The sequence below is a fragment of the Pelobates fuscus genome, chromosome 4 (genome assembly GCF_036172605.1).
Source record: "Pelobates fuscus isolate aPelFus1 chromosome 4, aPelFus1.pri, whole genome shotgun sequence".
NCBI lineage: Eukaryota > Metazoa > Chordata > Amphibia > Anura > Pelobatidae > Pelobates > Pelobates fuscus.
Genome location: NC_086320.1, coordinates 7778029 through 7805092, shown reverse-complemented (window position 1 = coordinate 7805092; position 27064 = coordinate 7778029). Strand labels below are relative to the sequence as shown.

At 44.1% G+C, this 27064-nt stretch overlaps 1 protein-coding gene across 2 annotated transcripts in view; it reads left to right on the top strand.

Moving 5' to 3' along the window:
* The window catches only part of NRBP2 (nuclear receptor binding protein 2), a 198120-nt gene that overhangs the window by 124667 nt on the left and 46389 nt on the right, over nucleotides 1–27064 (top strand). For both annotated transcript variants that reach the window (XM_063450956.1, XM_063450957.1), the window contains exons 6-8: nucleotides 1406–1446; nucleotides 2289–2383; nucleotides 18233–18256. In XM_063450956.1, coding sequence (XP_063307026.1) covers nucleotides 1406–1446; nucleotides 2289–2383; nucleotides 18233–18256 — 160 coding nt within the window. The remainder of the gene's footprint in view (nucleotides 1–1405; nucleotides 1447–2288; nucleotides 2384–18232; nucleotides 18257–27064) is intronic.

The following is a 27064-nucleotide window of genomic DNA, read 5'->3' as shown; positions in this document are numbered from 1 at the left end:
CGGTGGCTGTGAGTTTTGCTACAGTGATGATGTCAGTGGCTGTGAGTTATGTCACAGTGATGATGTCAGTGGATGTGAGTTATGTTACAGTGATGATGTCAGTGGCTGTGAGTTTTGCTACAGTGATGATGTCAGTGGCTGTAAGTTTTGTTACAGTGATGATGTCAGTGGCTGTGAGTTATGTTACAGTGATGATGTCAGTGGCTGTGAGTTATGTCACAGTGATGATGTCAGTGGCTGTGAGTTATGTTACAGTGATGATGTCAGTGGCTGTGAGTTTTGCTACAGTGATGATGTCAGTGGCTGTGAGTTTTGCTACAGTGATGATGTCAGTGGCTGTGAGTTATGTTACAGTGATGATGTCGGTGGCTGTGAGTTATGTTACAGTGACGATGTCAGTGGCTGTGAGTTATGTAACAGTGATGATGTCAGTGGCTGTGAGTTATGTCACAGTGATGATGTCAGTGGCTGTGAGTTATGTAACAGTGATGATGTCAGTGGCTATGAGTTATGTTACAGTGATGATGTCGGTGGCTGTGAGTTATGTTACAGTGACGATGTCAGTGGCTGTGAGTTATGTAACAGTGATGATGTCAGTGGCTGTGAGTTATGTCACAGTGATGATGTCAGTGGCTATGAGTTATGTTACAGTGATGATGTCAGTGGCTGTGAGTTATGTTACAGTGACGATGTCAGTGGCTGTGAGTTATGTAACAGTGATGATGTCAGTGGCTGTGAGTTATGTCACAGTGATGATGTCAGTGGCTGTGAGTTATGTAACAGTGATGATGTCAGTGGCTATGAGTTATGTTACAGTGATGATGTCAGTGGCTGTGAGTTATGTTACAGTGATGATGTCGGTGGCTGTGAGTTTTGCTACAGTGATGATGTCAGTGGCTGTGAGTTTTGCTACAGTGATGATGTCAGTGGCTGTGAGTTTTGTTACAGTGATGATGTCAGTGGCTGTGAGTTATGTTACAGTGATGATGTCAGTGGCTGTGAGTTATGTCACAGTGATGATGTCAGTGGCTGTGAGTTATGTCACAGTGATGATGTCAGTGGCTGTGAGTTATGTTACAGTGATGATGTCAGTGGCTGTGAGTTATGTCACAGTGATGATGTCAGTGGCTGTGAGTTATGTTACAGTGATGATGTCAGTGGCTGTGAGTTTTGCTACAGTGATGATGTCAGTGGCTGTGAGTTTTGTTACAGTGATGATGTCAGTTGTTGTTAGTTATGTTACAGTGACGATGTCAGTGGCTTTGAGTTATGTTACAGTGATGATGTCAGTTGTTGTTAGTTATGTTACAGTGACGATTTCAGTGGCTGTGAGTTATGTTACAGTGATGATGTCAGTGGCTGTGAGTTATGTTACAGTGATGATGTATATATTTTTGCCATTCAGGCTTGGAAACGTTGGTGCACACAGATCCTGTCAGCACTGAGGTAAGTGGCTGACACAGGGGGATGGTATTCCCCTAACTAGCACTGTCAAAGGAGGGGGAGGCTGACACGAGTAGGAGGGGGAGGCTGACACGAGTAGGAGGGGGAGGCTGACACGAGTAGGAGGGGGAGGCTGACACGAGTAGGAGGGGGAGGCTGACACGAGTAGGAGGGGGAGGCTGACACGAGTAGGAGGGGGAGGCTGACACGAGTAGGAGGGGGAGGCTGACACGAGTAGGAGGGGGAGGCTGACACGACTAGGAGGGGGAGGCTGACACGACTAGGAGGGGGAGGCTGACACGACTAGGAGGGGGAGGCTGACACGACTAGGAGGGGGAGGCTGACACGAGTAGGAGGGGGAGGCTGACACGAGTAGGAGGGGGAGGCTGACACGAGTAGGAGGGGGAGGCTGACACGAGGGGGAGGCTGACACAAGGGGGAGGCTGACAGGAGGGGGAGGCTGACACGAGTAGGAGGGGGAGGCTGACACGAGTAGGAGGGGGAGGCTGACACGAGTAGGAGGGGGAGGCTGACACGAGTAGGAGGGGGAGGCTGACACGAGTAGGAGGGGGGGCTGACACGAGTAGGAGGGGGAGGCTGACACGGCTAGGAGGGGGGGGCTGACACGACTAGGAGGGGGAGGCTGACACGACTAGGAGGGGGAGGCTGACACAACTAGGAGGGGGAGGCTGACACGACTAGGAGGGGGAGGCGGATGCAGTATGTGCATGGGGAGGTATGAGTGTTCATAGCTTGAAGTGTTGGCACCAAAGAGCTTATTCTCAGTAATAATTGTATTGTTAGAGATGTACTGAGGAATTAACTTTAATCACTGTTCCCCCTAGCTACCTACACTCCTGTGACCCCCCTATTGTACATGGGAACCTGACCAACGATACCATCTTCATCCAACACAACGGACTGATAAAGATCGGATCAGGTAAATCCAAACAACACAAGTCAGGGAGCACACAGAACACAGGGGGCAGGGGCTAGTGAGGTCACAGAGCACAGGGGGCCAGCAAGGTCATAGAGCACAGAGTGGGCAGCACGGTCACAGAGCACTGCCGGGGGGGACAGCACAGTCACAGAGCACTGCGGGGGGGGGGGGGTGGGTGCAGCGAGGTCACAGAGCACCGGGGGGGGGCAGTGAGGTAACAGAGCACAGGGGGGCAGCGAGGTCATAGAGCACTGCCTGGGGGGACAGCACAGTCACAGAGCACTAAGGGGGGTGGGGCGCAGCGAGGTCACAGAGCACCGGGAGGGAGCAGTGAGGTAACAGAGCACAGTGGGGCTGCGAGGTCACAGAACACTGCAGGGGGGGCAGCGAGGTCACAGAACACTGCAGGGGGGGCAGCGAGGTCACAGAACACTGCGGGGGGGGGGGGGGGGCAGCGAGGTCACAGAGCAAAGTGTCAGCAAAGTACCAAGGGGACTTAGACTATAAAACAGAATGTCTGAAAGAAGAGATAGAAGAAGAGACATAATAGATATGTAAACAGGCAGAGGTTAAAGATACCAGCGATTCACAGAAATCAGAAACAAGCCAAGGTCAGGATAAAAGAACAAGAATAGTCAGGCACTCTTGGGTAAACAGAAACCACGACAGGGCAAGGTACTAGTACTAGTTATACTGAGGGCAGACAAGACAGACCAGAGCGCTGCATGATGGAGTAATAAATGGGGAACCTGGAGTAATAAATGGAGCCTGGAGTAATAAATGGAGAGCCTGGAGTAATAAAGGGAGAGCCTGGAGTAATAAAGGGAGAGCCTGGAGTAATAAAGGGAGAGCCTGGAGTAATAAAGGGAGAGCCTGGAGTAATAAAGGGAGAGCCTGGAGTAATAAATGGAGAGCCTGGAGTAATAAAGGGAGCCTGGAGTAATAAATGGAGCCTGGAGTAATAAATGGAGAGCCTGGAGTAATAAATGGTGAACCTGGAGTCATAAATGGAGCCTGGAGTAATAAAGGGAGAGCCTGGGGTAATTGAGCCTGGAGTAATAAATTGAGCCTGGAGTAATAAAGGGAGAGCCTGGAGTGGTAAATGGAGAGCCTGGAGTGGTAAATGGAGAGCCTGGAGTAATAAATGGAGAGCCTGGAGTAATAAATTGAGCCTGGAGTAATAAAGGGAGAGCCTGGAGTGGTAAATGGAGAGCCTGGAGTGGTAAATGGAGAGCCTGGAGTGGTAAATGGAGAGCCTGGAGTAATAAATGGAGAGCCTGGAGTAATAAATGGAGAGCCTGGAGTAATAAATGGAGAGCCTGGAGTAATAAAGGGAGAGCCTGGAGTAATAAAGGGAGAGCCTGGAGTAATAAAGGGAGAGCCTGGAGTAAATAAAGGGAGAGCCTGGAGTAATAAAGGGAGAGCCTGGAGTAATAAAGGGAGAGCCTGGAGTAATAAATGGAGAGCCTGGAGTAATAAATGGAGAGCCTGGAGTAATAAATGGAGAGCCTGGAGTAATAAATGGAGAGCCTGGAGTAATAAATGGAGAGCCTGGAGTAATAAATGGAGAGCCTGGAGTAATAAATGGAGAGCCTGGAGTAATAAATGGAGAGCCTGGAGTAATAAATGGAGAGCCTGGAGTAATAAATGGAGAGCCTGGAGTAATAAATGGAGAGCCTGGAGTAATAAATGGAGAGCCTGAAATGGAGAGCCTGGAGTAATAAATGGAGAGCCTGGAGTAATAAATGGAGAGCCTGGAGTAATAAATGGAGAGCCTGGAGTAATAAATGGAGAGCCTGGAGTAATAAAGGGAGAGCCTGGAGTAATAAAGGGAGAGCCTGGAGTAATAAAGGGAGAGCCTGGAGTAATAAAGGGAGAGCCTGGAGTAATAAAGGGAGAGCCTGGAGTAATAAAGGGAGAGCCTGGAGTAATAAATGGAGAACCTGGAGTGGTAAATGGAGAGCCTGGAGTAATAAATGGAGCCTGGAGTAATAAATTGAGCCTGGAGTAATAAATGGAGCCTGGAGTAATAAAGGGAGAGCCTGGAGTAATTGAGCCTGGAGTAATAAATTTGAGCCTGGAGTAATAAATTGAGCCTGGAGTAATAAATTGAGCCTGGAGTGGTAAATGGAGAGCCTGGAGTGGTAAATGGAGAGCCTGGAGTGGTAAATGGAGAGCCTGGAGTAATAAAGGGAGAGCCTGGAGTAATAAAGGGAGAGCCTGGAGTAATAAATGGAGAGCCTGGAGTAATAATGGGAGAGCCTGGAGTAATAAAGGGAGAGCCTGGAGTAATAAAGGGAGAGCCTGGAGTAATAAAGGGAGAGCCTGGAGTAAATAAAGGGAGAGCCTGGAGTAATAAAGGGAGAGCCTGGAGTAATAAATGGAGAGCCTGGAGTAATAAAGGGAGAGCCTGGAGTAATAAAGGGAGAGCCTGGAGTAATAAAGGGAGAGCCTGGAGTAATAAATGGAGAGCCTGGAGTAATAAAGGGAGAGCCTGGAGTAATAAAGGGAGAACCTGGAGTGGTAAATGGAGAGCCTGGAGTGGTAAATGGAGAGCCTGGAGTAATAAATGGAGCCTGGAGTAATAAATGGAGCCTGGAGTAATAAAGGGAGAGCCTGGAGTAATAAAGGGAGAACCTGGAGTAATAACGGGAGAGCCTGGAGTGGTAAATGGAGAGCCTGGAGTGGTAAATGGAGAGCCTGGAGTGGTAAATGGAGAGCCTGGAGTGGTAAATGGAGAGCCTGGAGTAATAAATGGAGCCTGAAGTAATAAAGGGAGAGCCTGGAGTAATAAAGGGAGAGCCTGGAGTAATAACGGGAGAGCCTGGAGTAATAACGGGAGAGCCTGGAGTAATAACGGGAGAGCCTGGAGTAATAACGGGAGAGCCTGGAGTAATAACGGGAGAGCCTGGAGTAATAACGGGAGAGCCTGGAGTAATAACGGGAGAGCCTGGAGTAATAACGGGAGAGCCTGGAGTGGTAAATGGAGAGCCTGGAGTAATAAATGAAGAACCTGGAGTAATAAATGGAGAGCCTGGAGTAATAAATGGAGAGCCTGGAGTAATAAATGGAGAGCCTGGAGTAATAAATGGAGAGCCTGGAGTAATAAAGGGAGAGCCTGGAGTAATAAAGGGAGAGCCTGGAGTAATAAATGGAGAGCCTGGAGTAATAAATGAAGAGCCTGGAGTAATAAATGGGGAGCCTGGAGTAATAAATGGAGAGCCTGGAGTAATAAATGGAGAACCTGGAGTGGTAAATGGAGAGCCTGGAGTAATAAATTGAGCCTGGAGTAATAAATGGAGCCTGGAGTAATAAATGGAGCCTGGAGTAATAAAGGGAGAGCCTGGAGTAATTGAGCCTGGAGTAATAAATTGAGCCTGGAGTAATAAATTGAGCCTGGAGTAATAAATTGAGCCTGGAGTGGTAAATGGAGAGCCTGGAGTGGTAAATGGAGAGCCTCGAGTGGTAAATGGAGAGCCTGGAGTGGTAAATGGAGAGCCTGGAGTAATAAATGGAGAGCCTGGAGTAATAAATGGAGAGCCTGGAGTAATAAAGGGAGAGCCTGGAGTAAATAAAGGGAGAGCCTGGAGTAATAAAGGGAGAGCCTGGAGTAATAAAGGGAGAGCCTGGAGTAATAAAGGGAGAGCCTGGAGTAATAAATGGAGAGCCTGGAGTAATAAAGGGAGAGCCTGGAGTAATAAAGGGAGAGCCTGGAGTAATAAATGGAGAGCCTGGAGTAATAAAGGGAGAGCCTGGAGTAATAAAGGGAGAACCTGGAGTGGTAAATGGAGAGCCTGGAGTGGTAAATGGAGAGCCTGGAGTAATAAATGGAGCCTGGAGTAATAAATGGAGCCTGGAGTAATAAAGGGAGAGCCTGGAGTAATAAAGGGAGAACCTGGAGTAATAACGGGAGAGCCTGGAGTGGTAAATGGAGAGCCTGGAGTGGTAAATGGAGAGCCTGGAGTGGTAAATGGAGAGCCTGGAGTAATAAATGGAGCCTGAAGTAATAAAGGGAGAGCCTGGAGTAATAAAGGGAGAGCCTGGAGTAATAACGGGAGAGCCTGGAGTAATAACGGGAGAGCCTGGAGTAATAACGGGAGAGCCTGGAGTAATAACGGGAGAGCCTGGAGTAATAACGGGAGAGCCTGGAGTAATAAAGGGAGAGCCTGGAGTGGTAAATGGAGAGCCTGGAGTAATAAATGAAGAACCTGGAGTAATAAATGGAGAGCCTGGAGTAATAAATGGAGAGCCTGGAGTAATAAATGGAGAGCCTGGAGTAATAAAGGGAGAGCCTGGAGTAATAAAGGGAGAGCCTGGAGTAATAAATGGAGAGCCTGGAGTAATAAAGGGAGAGCCTGGAGTAATAAAGGGAGAGCCTGGAGTAATAAATGGAGAGCCTGGAGTAATAAAGGGAGAGCCTGGAGTAAATAAAGGGAGAGCCTGGAGTAATAAAGGGAGAGCCTGGAGTAATAAATGGAGAGCCTGGAGTAATAAAGGGAGAGCCTGGAGTAATAAAGGGAGAACCTGGAGTGGTAAATGGAGAGCCTGGAGTGGTAAATGGAGAGCCTGGAGTAATAAATGGAGCCTGGAGTAATAAATGGAGCCTGGAGTAATAAAGGGAGAGCCTGGAGTAATAAAGGGAGAACCTGGAGTAATAACGGGAGAGCCTGGAGTGGTAAATGGAGAGCCTGGAGTGGTAAATGGAGAGCCTGGAGTGGTAAATGGAGAGCCTGGAGTAATAAATGGAGCCTGAAGTAATAACGGGAGAGCCTGGAGTAATAACGGGAGAGCCTGGAGTAATAACGGGAGAGCCTGGAGTAATAACGGGAGAGCCTGGAGTAATAACGGGAGAGCCTGGAGTAATAAAGGGAGAGCCTGGAGTGGTAAATGGAGAGCCTGGAGTAATAAATGAAGAACCTGGAGTAATAAATGGAGAGCCTGGAGTAATAAATGGAGAGCCTGGAGTAATAAATGGAGAGCCTGGAGTAATAAATGGAGAGCCTGGAGTAATAAAGGGAGAGCCTGGAGTAATAAAGGGAGAGCCTGGAGTAATAAAGGGAGAGCCTGGAGTAATAAATGGAGAGCCTGGAGTAATAAATGGAGAGCCTGGAGTAATAAATGGAGAGCCTGGAGTAATAAAGGGAGAGCCTGGAGTAATAAAGGGAGAGCCTGGAGTAATAAATGGAGAGCCTGGAGTAATAAATGGAGAGCCTGGAGTAATAAATGGGGAGCCTGGAGTAATAAATGGAGAGCCTGGAGTAATAAATGGTGAGCCTGGAGTAATAAATGGAGAGCCTGGAGTAATAAATGGAGAGCCTGGAGTAATAAATGGAGAGCCTGGAGTAATAAATGGAGAGCCTGGAGTAATAAATGAAGAACCTGGAGTAATAAATGCAGAGCCTGGAGTAATAAAGGGAGAGCCTGGAGTAATAAAGGGAGAGCCTGGAGTAATAAAGGGAGAGCCTGGAGTAATAAATGGAGAGCCTGGAGTAATAAAGGGAGAGCCTGGAGTAATAAAGGGAGAGCCTGGAGTAATAAATGGAGAGCCTGGAGTAATAAAGGGAGCCTGGAGTAATAAATGGAGCCTGGAGTAATAAATGGAGAGCCTGGAGTAATAAATGGAGAGCCTGGAGTAATAAATGGAGAGCCTGGAGTAATAAATGGAGAGCCTGGAGTAATAAATGAAGAACCTGGAGTAATAAATGCAGAGCCTGGAGTAATAAAGGGAGAGCCTGGAGTAATAAAGGGAGAGCCTGGAGTAATAAAGGGAGAGCCTGGAGTAATAAATGGAGAGCCTGGAGTAATAAAGGGAGAGCCTGGAGTAATAAAGGGAGAGCCTGGAGTAATAAATGGAGAGCCTGGAGTAATAAAGGGAGCCTGGAGTAATAAATGGAGCCTGGAGTAATAAATGGAGCCTGGAGTAATAAATGGAGAGCCTGGAGTAATAAATTGTGAACCTGGAGTCATAAATGGAGCCTGGAGTAATAAAGGGAGAGCCTGGAGTAATTGAGCCTGGAGTAATAAATTGAGCCTGGAGTAATAAAGGGAGAGCCTGGAGTGGTAAATGGAGAGCCTGGAGTGGTAAATGGAGAGCCTGGAGTAATAAATGGAGAGCCTGGAGTAATAAATTGAGCCTGGAGTAATAAAGGGAGAGCCTGGAGTGGTAAATGGAGAGCCTGGAGTGGTAAATGGAGAGCCTGGAGTAATAAATGGAGAGCCTGGAGTAATAAATTGAGCCTGGAGTAATAAATGGAGCCTGGAGTAATAAAGGGAGAGCCTGGAGTAATTGAGCCTGGAGTAATAAATTGAGCCTGGAGTAATAAATTGAGCCTGGAGTAATAAATTGAGCCTGGAGTGGTAAATGGAGAGCCTGGAGTGGTAAATGGAGAGCCTGGAGTAATAAATGGAGAGCCTGGAGTAATAAAGGGAGAGCCTGGAGTAATAAAGGGAGAGCCTGGAGTAATAAATGGAGAGCCTGGAGTAATAAATGGAGAACCTGGAGTAATAAATGGAGAGCCTGGAGTAATAAATGGAGAGCCTGGAGTAATAAATGGAGAGCCTGGAGTAATAAATGGAGAGCCTGGAGTAATAAAGGGAGAGCCTGGAGTAATAAAGGGAGAGCCTGGAGTAATAAAGGGAGAGCCTGGAGTAATAAATGGAGAGCCTGGAGTAATAAATGGAGAGCCTGGAGTAATAAATGGAGAGCCTGGAGTAATAAATGGAGAGCCTGGAGTAATAAAGGGAGAGCCTGGAGTAATAAAGGGAGAGCCTGGAGTAATAAATGGAGAGCCTGGAGTAATAAATGGGGAGCCTGGAGTAATAAATGGAGAGCCTGGAGTAATAAATGGTGAGCCTGGAGTAATAAATGGAGAGCCTGGAGTAATAAATGGAGAGCCTGGAGTAATAAATGGAGAGCCTGGAGTAATAAATGGAGAGCCTGGAGTAATAAATGAAGAACCTGGAGTAATAAATGCAGAGCCTGGAGTAATAAAGGGAGAGCCTGGAGTAATAAAGGGAGAGCCTGGAGTAATAAAGGGAGAGCCTGGAGTAATAAAGGGAGAGCCTGGAGTAATAAATGGAGAGCCTGGAGTAATAAAGGGAGCCTGGAGTAATAAATGGAGCCTGGAGTAATAAATGGAGAGCCTGGAGTAATAAATGGTGAACCTGGAGTCATAAATGGAGCCTGGAGTAATAAAGGGAGAGCCTGGAGTAATTGAGCCTGGAGTAATAAATTGAGCCTGGAGTAATAAAGGGAGAGCCTGGAGTGGTAAATGGAGAGCCTGGAGTGGTAAATGGAGAGCCTGGAGTAATAAATGGAGAGCCTGGAGTAATAAATTGAGCCTGGAGTAATAAAGGGAGAGCCTGGAGTGGTAAATGGAGAGCCTGGAGTGGTAAATGGAGAGCCTGGAGTAATAAATGGAGAGCCTGGAGTAATAAATTGAGCCTGGAGTAATAAATGGAGCCTGGAGTAATAAAGGGAGAGCCTGGAGTAATTGAGCCTGGAGTAATAAATTGAGCCTGGAGTAATAAATTGAGCCTGGAGTAATAAATTGAGCCTGGAGTGGTAAATGGAGAGCCTGGAGTGGTAAATGGAGAGCCTGGAGTAATAAATGGAGAGCCTGGAGTAATAAATGGAGAGCCTGGAGTAATAAAGGGAGAGCCTGGAGTAATAAAGGGAGAGCCTGGAGTAATAAATGGAGAGCCTGGAGTAATAAAGGGAGAGCCTGGAGTAATAAAGGGAGAGCCTGGAGTAATAAAGGGAGAGCCTGGAGTAAATAAAGGGAGAGCCTGGAGTAATAAAGGGAGAGCCTGGAGTAATAAATGGAGAGCCTGGAGTAATAAATGGAGAGCCTGGAGTAATAAATGGAGAGCCTGGAGTAATAAATGGAGAGCCTGGAGTAATAAATGGAGAGCCTGGAGTAATAAAGGGAGAGCCTGGAGTAATAAAGGGAGAGCCTGGAGTAATAAAGGGAGAACCTGGAGTAATAAATGGAGAACCTGGAGTGGTAAATGGAGAGCCTGGAGTGGTAAATGGAGAGCCTGGAGTAATAAATGGAGCCTGGAGTAATAAATGGAGAGCCTGGAGTAATAAAGGGAGAGCCTGGAGTAATAAAGGGAGAACCTGGAGTGGTAAATGGAGAGCCTGGAGTGGTAAATGGAGAGCCTGGAGTAATAAATGGAGCCTGGAGTAATAAATGGAGCCTGGAGTAATAAAGGGAGAGCCTGGAGTAATAAAGGGAGAACCTGGAGTAATAACGGGAGAGCCTGGAGTGGTAAATGGAGAGCCTGGAGTGGTAAATGGAGAGCCTGGAGTGGTAAATGGAGAGCCTGGAGTAATAAATGGAGCCTGAAGTAATAAAGGGAGAGCCTGGAGTAATAAAGGGAGAGCCTGGAGTAATAAAGGGAGAGCCTGGAGTAATAACGGGAGAGCCTGGAGTAATAACGGGAGAGCCTGGAGTAATAACGGGAGAGCCTGGAGTAATAACGGGAGAGCCTGGAGTAATAAAGGGAGAGCCTGGAGTAATAAAGGGAGAGCCTGGAGTGGTAAATGGAGAGCCTGGAGTGATAAAGGGAACCTGGGGTAATAAATGGAAAACCTGGGGTAATAAATGGAGAGCCTGGAGTAATAAATGGAGTCTGGAGTAATACATTGAGATCCTGGAATAATAAATGGAGAACCTGGAGTAATAAAGGGAACCTGGAGTAATAAATGGAGAGCCTGGAGTAATAAATGGAACCTGGAGTAATAAATGGAGAGCCTGGAGTAATAAATGGAGAGCCTGGAGTAATAAATGGAGAGCCTGGAGTAATAAAGGGAACCTGGAGTAATAAATGGAGAACCTGGAGTAATAAATGAAGAACCTGGAGTAATAAAGGGAACCTGGAGTAATAAATGGAGAACCTGGAGTAATAAAGGGAGTCTGGAGTAATAAAGGGAGCCTGGAGTAATAAATGGAGAGCCTGGAGTCGGCCGGAGTGGAAGAGAAGGGTGACAGGGCACAGGTGTCCAATCATGGCCAGGCCTGATACAGATCCATTACTCCCTATAATTAGCTTGTAATACGCTGCTTCCCATGCTGTCTTTACAATGTTTATTATTAGCTGAATTAATAATTAACAAAATCAACAAAACATTAACCAGATAAAATACACGGGGATAAAAGCCCAATGGACACAAACGTGCAGTTTGGGGCTATCAAGGAAAGATCTAATGAACATATACACTGTAGGCACCCAGATTACTTCAGCATCAGATTTTCCCCATAGGAAAGCATTGAATAATTATAATATAATGGAATAATGCTTTCCTATGGGGAGGTCTAATGCGCACACGGCCATTGCCGCGCTTTCGCATTATGTCTCCGGGAGGAGTGTGGGCGGAGCCTGACCCAGTGCCAAGGGACATACTTACCTGGATTCAGGTAAGTAGCTGAAGGGGTTTTAACACATTTGTTTGGGCAAAACGCAACTCATATATACAAACAGTGCAGCTTTAAAACAAAAATTGTAGATTATGCTAGCTTTAGTGTACCTATAATCTTAATTTTATTAATGACAGGAGGCGAGTATTTGCTTAGGTCTCGCTTTACTAGAACTCCACAGCAGCACAGAAAACAACCAATCAAAAAAAGTTAGGTACTATAAAACTCCCCTCCCCATGCATAATTTCCTCTTTCAAGCTGCGACAAAAACAGAACACAAGGCAGAAAACATAATGGGAAAGAAACAAAGTCCTAGATACGATGAATACAACAAAGTCCACCATCCGAAAAGAGCTGCCGAACCAGATAGCATTGATGGACTGTAAACTGAAACGAGAGAAAAACAGAATCGAACAGGTTGATTATCCAATGAAATGCACTCTGAGCAAACATGTAGGTACCCAATTTAGCAACCAAAATTAATGTAATCTGCCTAGATCCCAACCCTACTTATGAAAAAATAGACATAAGAACAAGCGACAGGTAGCAGAGACAACAAGCAGAGTTGCATACGTACCTGATAATCTAAACTATAACATTAAACAAGGGAGGGATAAGAACGGGTGGGAAATACTCGCCTCCTGTCATTAATAAAATTAAGATTATAGGTACACTAAAGTTAGCATAATCTACAATTTTATAACATGACAGGAGGCTTCGTATTTGCTGTTTTAAAGATGAGTCAACAAATCCAACGCTGATTGTTTCGCTGGTACCTAATCCGGTAGTTACTAGAGCTATCCTAAACATACCTTCCAACTGCGAGAAGTGACAGAAGACGGATCGATGAAGATGCCAGCTGTCGAGGCACCTCAAATGCGGGAAAACACTATCCGCTGTTAGATCCATTGTACGTGGGGTTGCGACCGGTTTCCTAGCAGCCGGGGTCCATGAGCTGCTATTTTCCTGTAGGTGTAAACTGTCGAAGGTCATTTACGGACTTAGGGCCGTGAGAAGAAACTGCCACCAGGTCTCAACTATTGATGTGGACGGTGGCTCCTCCGATTGTGCCAGGGTTACCAGGCAATGTGGCCTTGCAGGTAAATCTCCAACTTCAAGTAATGCGTCTAAGCCTACCACCAATTCCGTCATAGAACTCATTAGGGTCTTTTCGTTCCCTCATGACCTACCCTCTGGGTATTTTCATCCAAGAATAAATTTATAAAGAAGGCAAGAGTGCGTCAAACTAGCCGTATCCTAAGTGAATCCAGTATTCCAAATGGACTGGGCAACCCGCGACTGCAGTAGAGAAGGAACTCCCCAAAGGACGTCCAATCAGTGTCCCAACTGAACTTGCGTGGTGGAACAGTGGTCAACTATTCTGGGGATAGTGAATCCCGGAAATATTCAGAGGGATGGGAAACGTAAACCTGAGTTGATATTTACATCCAGATATGTCGTCGTCTAAGAGTGATAAGATGTACGGATCCAATGTTGATTGAGATCTGTATAACAGCGAAGAGTCCTCACGTGCTGTAGTGAGAGAGTGAAATAATACGCTTACCCGTAGTACAATCCTGTTCCATGCCCAACTTGTCAAAATTTGTGTAGGGGTTCCTGGTCTACACGCCACCTACAAGATAGGGTATAACATAGTGAGACCCCTAGGTCCCTGCACCCCTAACTGTCTGGGCAGGTATCTCCCAGAGTAGGCCCCAGGTCAAGGGACCCAGGAATGTGAGTTCGATAACCGAAGTCAAGGTCTCCCTATAGAGGGATACCTCCCTTCTTATCTTGGAGTCCCGAGAACACATAGTGTCCTCCAATACTCAGGCAAGGCGTAAAGTTCCTTTGCTCACAATAGGTGACTCCAGAGAGCAGATATAACAAAAAAAACAAGGGTCTAGCTTCAACCGTCCGAATCATGTGATGTCTCGATTGAGAATGTCGGCAGCCCCATCTGAGTCTGCTACACATCCTGAGTCTGCTACAACCCAGCGGTAGGTTGCGACCCGACTCTGACGTCCGTGTAGGAGTCGGGGCACCCCGGGTTCCTCTATAGAGTCTCGTAGGGCTTCTCGATGGTAGATGAAAAGGTGGGTTAGTGAGAAATCAAACCAAGATGGCTCCCGTGAGGGATATAGAGTATGTTCTCCGGATATGCGCTCAGAGGAGTAGGGGCAGTCCGGTCATTTTATTCCGAGATTGTAATGACCAGGGGACTCAAGTCAACCGTGGTTTCCGGACTTTCCATGCGTACGGAGTACCTGCAGACCGGGTAGAGGCCCTTCCCTAGTCTTTTTACCCGAGCAATGCAGTGCCCGTTTGCCCCATGAAGGTCTCAGTATCTCATGTCATCTTGATCTGGGAAAAACTGTCTGTGCAGTTTGTTGGCAATGGTCCAGATATCTAAAACAGAATGCAATTATCTGTTTTATATAGTGCAGAATATACCAAAACCTGCACTCTTGTATACCTGAGGCTCATCCGTTAGCCGTACCGTCTCCAGGAGTGTGTGTAAATAAGCAGGAGTCTCCTACCCGTTATACCTCTGTGAGTATTTATCGTGTTGTGTACAGTGGTCTGGATCCAGTAGAACCATTACAGAAGGTGAAATAAAGGGATCCAGTCTAAATATGTATCCTGCATGATCAGGCAGCCCTCTATAACGAAATCGGTAGCACGGTCGTAAGATCTATTTGAATGCAGGAGGGACGCCCCTCTATGCAGTCATCGTTGTCCTGTACAGGTACAAGCCTGTGTGATGAACAAATGGACGTCACTGTAGTGCGTTGAGCGTATGAGAGAGCCGCGTTCTCTAATAATGTGACCGAACTCTGTGTCACTGTCCGGTTGATAGTCTGAGCAGGCCACACCCGTTAATAACCAGACAGTAGAGTCTACCTCCGTCACCGGTTCTCTCTACAAGAATGTGTCACTCAAAAGTAACGGGCTGAGGTTGAGGGAGGGCCACGCCCTCTAATAACAGATTAGTGTCCGGTTCCGTATATGAGAGGGGTTCGCTCTGTTCGTGAAAGTAAAATATAATTCTCGGATTGAGGTGATGGAGGGTCGCACCCTCTTGTAATCCAAACTAGAGTCCTTTAGAGATTCAGGGTGACCAACTGCAGGGGTACGCCATTCACTAATATCAGCATAAGACTGAGATCCTGAAGTGGGTCTCTCACTGGCCACAAGACCTCTCTCTGAATCGCTCACCTGAGGTGGAATTAACTGGCAATAAACCAGACCGATGGAAGATGGGATAGTATACAGCCATGGGCCGTGTCCATCCTTAACAGAAAGGGATGGTGAGAAAATGCAACCTACGGAAACAATGATGGGAACTACCAACTGACCGCCCGGATCGTCCAGGATGACCGTTGGTAGCCTGAGGAAAGCTGGAGACGTTCTCCGCAATCCACCAGAGCCCGGAAGATCGGAGGCGGTCAAGTCAGGCCTCTCGACAACCCGAGCAATAGGACAATTGGAAGGCTCGAAAACCAAGAAACGACAAATAATGTAGATAAAGGTAAATACGTACCTCAGAGAGCAGGTAAATAGCAGATCGGAACAGCAAGTCAAGTAAACCCAACTGAAAGGGTCAGGATCTGAACAAGATGTAAGACTAACTACCAATACCTAAGATGGATACCAGAAGGCAGCTAAATGGTTAGTTGCTGAAGGCAAGGCAACCGTGCTCCCCTGTTGGTGTCTGAGCAATGGTCCTTGCTTGTGCAAAATTCTCTTCAGAGATGTGCCGCCGCCGGGTTGGTGTGAACCATGGTGGCGCGCCCGGGGATCCTCATAACAAAAAACCTCGCCCCTCAGAGTATGAGGTTTAGGGTCTTCACCCTTTCAATCATATTGAGGTGCCCATGTACTGGTGTCCTCTTGGATGGTAAGGCAGCAGTGCTTGCCTGGATACCCATCTATCTCCATGTCAATAGTGGGCACTTGGCTCTTCTCAGTGATATCCTCCCAGGCCTGCGGCCAAAAGGGATTTCGGGCCCAGATAGCTCAGGCCGAACAAAAGGCACAGACATAGCAGGCCAATCAAGTGGGCACAGACCTAGCAGGCCAATCAAATGAGCACAGGTATAGCTGGCCAATCAAGTGGGCACAGACCTAGCAGGCCAATCAAATGAGCACAGGTATAGCTGGCCAATCAATGGGGCACAGGCATAGCCGGCCAATCCATGGAGCGCAGACGTAGCTGGCCAATCTATGTGGCACAGACGTAGCTGGCCAACCAATGGGGCACAGACGTAGCTGGCCAACCAATGGGGCACAGATGTAGCTGGCCAATCAATGGGGCACAGATGTAGCTGGCCAATCAATGGGGCACAGACGTAGCTGGCCAATCAATGGGGCACAGACGTAGCTGGCCAATCAATGGGGCACAGACGTAGCTGGCCAATCAATGGGGCACAGACGTAGCTGGCCAATCAATGGGGCACAGACGTAGCTGGCCAATCAATGGGGCACAGACGTAGCTGGCCAATCAATGGGGCACAGACGTAGCAGGCCAATCAATTGGGCACAAACGTAGCAGGCCAATCAATTGGGCACAGACGTAGCAGGCCAATCAATGGGGCACAGACGTAGCAGGCCAATCAATGGGGCACAGACATAGCAGGCCAATCAAAGGGGCACAGACAGAGCAGGCCAATCCTGGGTTGTGTCCGAGCGAGTAAAAAGAGACCCCTGTGTTTGGGTAGAGTCCCCTAATTATCTGTAAATCTTCAGGGTAACATGAGGGGTAGGACCCCCAGACGCCAACCCTCTAGACAATGCAATACTGTGTTAATACACCTGAACTGGGACTAGCAGTCTCTAAATGCCCAGCAGGCAAAATAGTGGTATATAGGCTGAAAAATGACTATGTCCATTAAATCACGATATGGAGAGCGACTCCTGTTTGAGATTTCTTCATCAATATAATCTGAATTGAATTGGTATCAGCATAGACTGGTCTCCCATACCAGTTTGAGCCAGAGTCAGGTCTGCTTAGCTTTTTATATTTGCCATGGACAGTAAGTATCTTACTAGAGAAGTCTTGGCTCTGACTCCAGGGATGGATCAGGCACAAATACACTGAAGCACATGGATTGTAAGCTAAGAGCACTTTGGTTAATTGTGCAACAAAAAATCTTCTGCACATCTCCTACACATCATGTCAAATCCAACTAGGAATATGTGCACCTGATCCACGTGTTTCTGTAGAAAGCGTGTGAATATACAGCAGATACCAAGTGACTGACAGTGCTTGGGCTCTTGTTGTACAGGGAATTCGAACTCATGCATGGAGGTTTACAGTGCAGCGCTGTTACCACTGAGCTACTATAGAAGCACACAATAGTATTCTTACCCCTGATGTAATAGGCAAACTGGCTCTTACAGAGCCAGAACCCCAGGGAAAAAACCTCGAACTGCGACCACCCTGGCTGGAGGAGGGGCCGCGGGCAGGTGCACCCTCCTCTAGCCGGTCGGATGCATAGAAGGAGCTGTCCATGCCGAAAGAGCCACGCGGCTTCAGAGGGAGCCGGCCGCGGCTAGGCGCCACGTGTGTGAGTGAATCCGGCAGCCCGGTACTCGCGTCCGACCGCGAGTAACCCCGGGCGCCAGGAGGCTCACACTGCAGCTTGGGGAATCAGAGGAGCCAGCCAAACGGCTAGTCTCCTGAGACCCCGAGCGGAGCACCCATAGCCCGCGGGGAGGGCTAATGGAAGGGCGCCAGAAAGTGGGGGAAGGGTGAAAAACGAAGGGGGGTAAGCCGAAAGGTACCCCCATAAACCCACAACAATTAGAGGAAACATCCCCAAAGAAGCAGGGGAGGCCAATAGGAATCAAAAGGGCAGTAAACCCAATTAAATATATAAAGAAAACATAACTAAACATAAAATGTATAAGGCATAAAAATAAACACATAAATATGTAATACAAAACTATAATATATAAAATGTATATAAAATTCAAATATAACATGACAAGTAATACAATATAGAAAATATCTATATAAAAATATGTGAAAACTAAATATAATAATATAAATCATAATTAATCCCAAAGCCACCCACTAATATTAGCAGGAGGCAGTGGTACTCTGACCTGTACTGATGCGGAGCAGCAAAGAAAGAGGACATGCTGCATGGGGAGGGGAGTTTTATAGTACCTAACTTTTTTCTGATTGGTTGTTTTTCTGTGCTGCTGTGGAGTTCTAGTAAAGAGAGACTTAAGCAAATACGAAGCCTTAATAAGTTATGCTCTGGAACTGCAGTTCCATCTTATTTATGTGGATCTTTTTAGCGGTGTAGTTGCCATGCACTTATTCTGATTTTAAAGAGTATGTTATTAATCGCTACAAATCTTACTTTTTCTATTTATTTATTTTTCTCCTCTATGATGGTGACCCTACCTTCCTCAGTATGGCATCGAGTATTCGCTCATGGTAAGTTCAGTAATATTATTACTCATATTTATCAGGGACTGACCCTTACACATGTCACTGCCATTAGTACACTGTGACCCTGGGAGGGACTGACCATTAAACATGTCACTGTCATTATTAGTACGCTGTCACCCTGGGAGGGACTGACCATTAAACATGTCACTGTCATTAGCACACTGTGACCCTGGGAGGGACTGGCCATTAAACATGTCACTGTCATTAGTACCCTGTGACCCTGGGTGGGACTGACCATTAAACATGTCACTGTCATTAGTACGCTGTGACCCTGGGAGGGACTGACCATTAAACCTGTCACTGTCATTAGTACACTGTGACCCTGGGAGGGACTGACCATTAAACATGTCACTGTCATTAGTACACTGTGACCCTGGGAGGGACCGGACATTAAACATATCACTGTCATTAGCACGCTGTGACCCTGGGAGGGACTGACCATTAAACATGTCACTGTCATTAGTACACTGTGACCCTGAGAGGGACCGACCATTAAACATGTCACTGTCATTAGTACGCTGTGACCCTGGGAGGGACTGACCATTAAACATGTCACTGTCATTAGTACGCTGTGACCCCGGGAGGGACTGACCATTAAACATGTCACTGTCATTAGTACACTGTGACCCTGGGAGGGACCGACCATTAAACATGTCACTGTCATTAGTACGCTGTGACCCTGGGAGGGACTGACCATTAAACATGTCACTGTCATTAGTACACTGTGACCCTGGGAGGGACTGACCATTAAACATGTCACTGTCATTAGTACACTGTGACCCTGGGAGGGACTGACCATTAAACATGTCACTGTCATTAGTACACTGTGACCCTGGGAGGGACCGACCATTAAACATGTCACTGTCATTAGTACACTGTGACCCTGGGAGGGACTGACCATTAAACGTGTCACTGTCATTAGTACACTGTGACCCTGGGAGGGACCGACCATTAAACATGTCACTGTCATTAGTACACTGTGACCCTGGGAGTGACTGACCATTAAACATGTCACTGTCATTAGTACGCTGTGACCCTGGGAGGGACTGACCATTAAACATGTCACTGTCATTAGTACACTGTGACCCTGGGAGGGACCGACCATTAAACATGTCACTGTCATTAGTACACTGTGACCCTGGGAGGGACCGACCATTAAACATGTCACTGTCATTAGTACGCTGTGACCCTGGGAGGGACCGACCATTTAACATGTCACTGCCATTAGTACGCTGTGACCCCGGGAGCGACTGACTATTAAACATGTCACTGTCATTAGTACGCTGTGACCCTGGGAGCGACTGACCATTAAACATGTCACTGTCATTAGTACACTGTGACCCTGGGAGGGACTGACCATTAAACATGTCACTGTCATTAGTACACTGTGACCCTGGGAGGGACCGACCATTAAACATGTCACTGTCATTAGTACACTGTGACCCTGGGAGGGACCGACCATTAAACATGTCACTGTCATTAGTACACTGTGACCCTGGGAGGGACTGACCATTAAACATGTCCCTGTCATTAGTACGCTGTGACCCCGGGAGGGACTGACTATTAATGTGGACGGTGACATAGCCGTTTTGGATCCAGGAGGGGGGGGAGGGGTGACAGTGCAGCTCTAAATACACCACTGTCATTAGTTCAGTATTCTGTTAGTTTTTTTTGTTTCTTTAAGAGCCACTCGTTTAATAGAAAACAATAAAAGCCAGCCCATCCGTGCTGCACTCACAACATACTAATATTTCACACAAGTCGTATACTTATACCTAAAAAACTTGGTGCAGAAAATCCAATAGAATGTAAGACACCCCTTAGCGAATAAAGCCCTGCGGTATCTAACTCACATTGCCTCCCAATTACATTATTGGAACAGAGTGTATTGTGGGATCACACTGCGCTGCACACTACCTGTGTTTATGTTATCTTGATTTTATTTGGTGGAAGTGTAAGTGATTTTGTATATTTCACATGGAGCAGAGCCTATCCACCCAGCTGTGGGTTTGAAGGAGGAAAGGGCAGATAAATCCCACTGATATAAATATCTTCTCCCTGAAAGGAACTCCACAATGCAGCGTGATGCTGTATAATAAATATTTTATTCACACACACTTGTACAAACTCTTACATTTGAAATATGTGAACTCTTGTGCACTTAGAGACTCACAAACTTTTCTTTAAAAAATTCAGGCTTTTAAAGAGCTTGCCATGGTTTTTCTCAACCAAGCGTCTCCAAACGCTACGTCTGCTCTCATCCATTCCCTGAGACATCAACCGCCCCGTAACGCGTTTCGCTCCCAAATCGTGGGGACTTCTTCCAGCGATATGTTGCTGTATGTCTTCCCATGAAATAGCTTTTATTTTTCCCTTTACTGCATGGTTGTTGGGCAATCTTATCTACCACTCACACCCAGAACTTCAAACTTAATGTTTTAATGTCAGCATGTATATAGCAAAGCACAAACACTTTACATCATTTGAAAATAAACACATTTTATTATCTGTATATCCTCCATAATACAGGGGGAAACACATGAATACATTATTTTTATCTATACACACCTTAAAAGAAAAAAGGGAATATCGCCTAAACAAATCTACACAGCCCCTATTAGAGTACATATCATATTTACATTGTATACCTGATGGGTATATAAGAAATGAATCACAATTATCTTTTATCCATTAGAAACATTATTTGTTTGGATAGTAAATACAACATATATAGGAACAGTGTACAATTAAAATATTTATTATACAGTATCACGCTGCATTGTGGAGTTCCTTCCAGGGAGAAGATTTTTCTATCGGTCAGGGGTCTATCTGCCCTCTCTATTTCATTCTTCAAACCCAGTGAGTGTTCTAGGCTCTGCTTCATGTGAGTTGGAGACCATAGTGGTTTATTCACTGAGGGGTGTTTTTGATTGTGTTGTATTTTTTTTATTTTCTGTACCATATAAGTTTTTTAGTTTTAAGTATACAGCTTGTGGGAAATATTCTACTCTGCAGTTGTGGCCAAAATAGTAAAAAAATAAAAAGTTAGCATTTAGTAATTATAAAAAAAAAAAAAACAGAGTGAGGAAACCGAATGATCTATAAGATTAGGCAGAAAGAGGCTAAGCAGGTTATAAGAGCTTCCAAATCACACACAGAAGAGAAAATCGCACAGTCAGTAAAAAAGGGGGACAAAACTTTTTTTAAATACATAAATGAGAAAAGGAAAGTAAAACGAGGATTAGTTAGATTAAAAACAAAAGAAGGAAGGTATGTAGATGAGGATAAAGGTCTAGCTGACTGCCTCAATGAATATTGTTGTTCAGGATTTACAGATGAAAATAAGGGAAAGGGACCTCAGTTGGGAAAAAGGATAAATGAGTCATTTATTACATGTGAGTTTACAGAGGAAGACGTTCTATTTCAACTGTCAAAAGTAAAGACAAATAAGTCAATGGGACCTGATGGAATACACCCAAAGCTATTAAAAGAGCTTAGTGGTGTACTAGCAAAACCATTAACAGATTTATTTAACCAATCATTGTTAACAGGAGTAGTCCCAGAAGATTGGAAGTTAGCGAATGTTGTGCCCATTCACAAGAAAGGTAATAGGGAGGAGTCGGGCAACTATAGGCCAGTAAGCCTTACTTCAGTAGTGGGGAAAGTGATGGAAACCATGTTAAAGGATAGGATTGTTGAACATCTAAAAACACATGGATTTCAAGATCAGAGACAACATGGGTTTACTTCAGGGAGATCATGCCAAACTACGGTAATCTTATTGATTTTTTTGATTGGGTAACTAAAATAATAGATCAGGGTGGTGCAGTAGACATTGCTTACCTCGATTTCAGTAAGGCTTTTGACACTGTTGCAAATATAAGGCTTATCAATAAACTACAATATTTACGTTTGGATTCCAATATTGTTGAATGGGTAAGGCAGTGGCCGAGTGACAGGCAACAGAGGGTTGTAATCAATGGAGTATATTCGAAGCTTGGGCTTGTCACCAGGGACAAAGGTTTAAAAATAATATCAGGAAGTATTACTTTACAGAGAGGGTAGTGGATGCATGGAATAGCCTTCCAGCTGAAGTGGTAGAGGTTAACACAGTAAAGGAGTTTAAGCATGCGTGGGATAGGCATAAGGCTATCCTAACTATAAGATAAGGCCAGGGACTAATGAAAGTATTTAGAAAATTGGGCAGACTAGATGGGCCGAATGGTTCTTATCTGCCGTCACATTCTATGTTTCTATGTATGTTTTGGGCGCAGCACATATGGTGGTGATATTTAAATGTTTACATCTGTCTGGACAGTGTAGACAAATCTGCTGAAATAAAGTGTTCTTTATAAATTATACCCCCACAAATGGGTCAGTAAACGTTTCAACCAGTGCTTTTGTGAAGCCTGTGAGTAAACCACAAACCAACTGATCTCATTTAATAAGATGTTACAAAATAGGACCTTTAAACCTTACAAATATAACTTAAAATATATTCATGTACATGGGGTATTGCCAGAGGGGAAGGTGTGCATGGCAATGAACGGGTTAACGGGGAAACATTTTTAGTAATGGTAAGGTGACGTGAAATCTAATAAACCGAGTCTTTAAACGAATACAAGTCATCTGTGAATAATAAAGTATATATTTAAGAACAGCTTTTCTTGTTTGTTAAGTTTATAAAACCCCCAAGAGTTTTAGAACAAAAGTAAGGTGCATAAGGGAAGTTGATATATAATTAGTTGTATATATGATTTTAAATGTTGATATGTTTCGTTATAGCTTAATAAAAGATGCTGTAAGCCTGTCACTCTGTGTATGTTAGAGCATGTCTGCATCACAATATGTAGAATTTAGTACACGCCTAGGTATATAGCAGAAATAGATGGATAGCACCTTAGGCTTAGCGAGCTCGGATAGTAAGTTATAAATACCGTATACAATAGTCAGATACAAGCTACCTCCTGGGATTACAGAAATCAGCCATAACAAGTAAACATGCCAGGGTCTAGGATTACAGATAGACTGATAGTCAATGGAAGTCAAAGTAAAAAAATCAGTAATCAATACCAAGAAAGAACTACGGATTCACCACAAAGGAATCTGTGACAATGCAAAGCTAGGACAAAGAGTTTAAATAGCCCTAGGAAGAATGTGATTGGTCTGCTTCATTCTTGCAGCACCAAACCGTGCAGAGCGATGTCGCAGGAATGGCAGGAGTGGGCATGCGTCAAAAATTACATCGCAATCTGACGTGAGTTCAGAGCGTTCCGTTTTCAAATGATGTCAGAATGATGCTATAATGGCCTCAGGGGGTCCGTGTAAAAAATGACACCAGATTGACAAAGCAATGTAGGTACTGGGACGTATGTTTGTGTATGTGTCTTTCGGTGGTGATGGTGTGGTCATTTGTATTTATGGAAGGACACATTAACATTAGTAAAAACTGATAGAATATTCAAAGTCTGCACAGACCATGACACGAGTCCATGAACAAGGAAAGAATACTTTGCAGGGAAAGACATAATAGCCATGCTTGCAATGAACTAAACAGAACGAGAATTTGACTCCTACAATTATAATGTAGGTGCCATAAAGCAGTCACATACAGGTATACAGCGGTCCTCCTTAATCTCTAGTCTGAAGATAACCAGAGCTGGTTCAGTAGTACAATGGGATTAGATACACTGTAACATGTATGATCAGTACAATGGGTTTAGATACACTGTAACGTGTATGATCAGTACAATGGGATTAGATACACTGTAACATGTATGATCAGTACAATGGGTTTAGATACACTGTAACATGTATGATCAGTACAATGGGATTAGATACACTGTAACATGTATGATCAGTACAATGGGTTTAGATACACTGTAACATGTATGATCAGTACAATGGGATTAGATACATTGTAACGTGTATGATCAGTACAATGGGATTAGATACACTGTAACATGTATGATCAGTACAATGGGATTAGATACACTGTAACATGTATGATCAGTACAATGGGTTTAGATACACTGTAACATGTATGATCAGTACAGTGGGATTAGATACACTGTAACATGTATGATCAGTACAATGGGTTTAGATACACTGTAACATGTATGATCAGTACAGTGGGATTAGATACACTGTAACATGTATGATCAGTACAATGGGTTTAGATACACTGTAACATGTATGATCAGTACAATGGGATTAGATACATTGTAACGTGTATGATCAGTACAATGGGATTAGATACACTGTAACATGTATGATCAGTACAATGGGATTAGATACACTGTAACATGTATGATCAGTACAGTGGGATTAGATACACTGTAACATGTATGATCAGTACAATGGGATTAGATACACTGTAACATGTATGATCAGTACAATGGGTTTAGATACACTGTAACATGTATGATCAGTACAATGGGATTAGATGCACTGTAACATGTATGATCAGTACAATGGGTTTAGATACACTGTAACATGTATGATCAGTACAGTGGGATTAGATACACTGTAACATGTATGATCAGTACAATGGGATTAGATACACTGTAACATGTATGATCAGTACAGTGGGATTAGATACACTGTAACATGTATGATCAGTACAATGGGTTTAGATACATTGTAACATGTATGATCAGTACAATGGGATTAGATACACTGTAACATGTATGATCAGTACAATGGGATTAGATACACTGTAACATGTATGATCAGTACAGTGGGATTAGATACACTGTAACATGTATGATCAGTACAATGGGTTTAGATACATTGTAACATGTATGATCAGTACAATGGGATTAGATACACTGTAACATGTATGATCAGTACAATGGGTTTAGATACACTGTAACATGTATGATCAGTACAATGGGATTAGATACACTGTAACATGTATGATCAGTACAATGGGATTAGATACATTGTAACATGTATGATCAGTACAATGGGATTAGATACACTGTAACATGTATGATCAGTACAGTGGGATTAGATACATTGTAACATGTATGATTAGTACAATGGGATTAGATACACTGTAACATGTATGATCAGTACAATGGGATTAGATACATTGTAACATGTATGATCAGTACAATGGGATTAGATACACTGTAACATGTATGATCAGTACAATGGGATTAGATACATTGTAACATGTATGATCAGTACAATGGGATTAGATACACTGTAACATGTATGATCAGTACAGTGGGTTTAGATACACTGTAACATGTATGATCAGTACAATGGGATTAGATACACTGTAACATGTATGATCAGTACAATGGGATTAGATACATTGTAACATGTATGATCAGTACAATGGGATTAGATACACTGTAACATGTATGATCAGTACAATGGGATTAGATACATTGTAACATGTATGATCAGTACAATGGGATTAGATACATTGTAACATGTATGATCAGTACAATGGGATTAGATACACTGTAACATGTATGATCAGTACAATGGGTTTAGATACACTGTAACATGTATGATCAGTACAATGGGATTAGATACACTGTAACATGTATGAGCAGTACAATGGGATTAGATACACTGTAACATGTATGAGCAGTACAATGGGATTAGATACATTGTAACATGTATGATCAGTACAATGGGATTAGATACACTGTAACATGTATGATCAGTACAATGGGATTAGATACATTGTAACATGTATGATCAGTACAATGGGATTAGATACACTGTAACATGTATGATCAGTACAATGGGTTTAGATACACTGTAACATGTATGATCAGTACAATGGGATTAGATACACTGTAACATGTATGATCAGTACAATGGGTTTAGATACACTGTAACATGTATGATCAGTACAATGGGATTAGATACATTGTAACATGTATGATCAGTACAATGGGATTAGATACACTGTAACATGTATGATCAGTACAATGGGATTAGATACATTGTAACATGTATGATCAGTACAATGGGATTAGATACACTGTAACATGTATGATCAGTACAATGGGATTAGATACATTGTAACATGTATGATCAGTACAATGGGATTAGATACATTGTAACATGTATGATCAGTACAATGGGATTAGATACACTGTAACATGTATGAGCAGTACAATGGGATTAGATACATTGTAACATGTATGATCAGTACAATGGGATTAGATACATTGTAACATGTATGATCAGTACAATGGGATTAGATACACTGTAACATGTATGATCAGTACAATGGGTTTAGATACACTGTAACATGTATGATCAGTACAATGGGATTAGATACATTGTAACATGTATGATCAGTACAATGGGATTAGATACACTGTAACATGTATGATCAGTACAATGGGATTAGATACATTGTAACATGTATGATCAGTACAATGGGTTTAGATACACTGTAACATGTATGATCAGTACAATGGGATTAGATACACTGTAACATGTATGATCAGTACAATGGGATTAGATACATTGTAACGTGTATGATCAGTTCAATGGGATTAGATACATTGTAACATGTATGATCAGTACAGTGGGATTAGATACACTGTAACATGTATGATCAGTACAATGGGATTAGATACATTGTAACATGTATGATCAGTACAATGGGATTAGATACACTGTAACATGTATGATCAGTACAATGGGATTAGATACATTGTAACATGTATGATCAGTACAATGGGATTAGATACACTGTAACATGTATGATCAGTACAGTGGGATTAGATACATTGTAACATGTATGATCAGTACAAT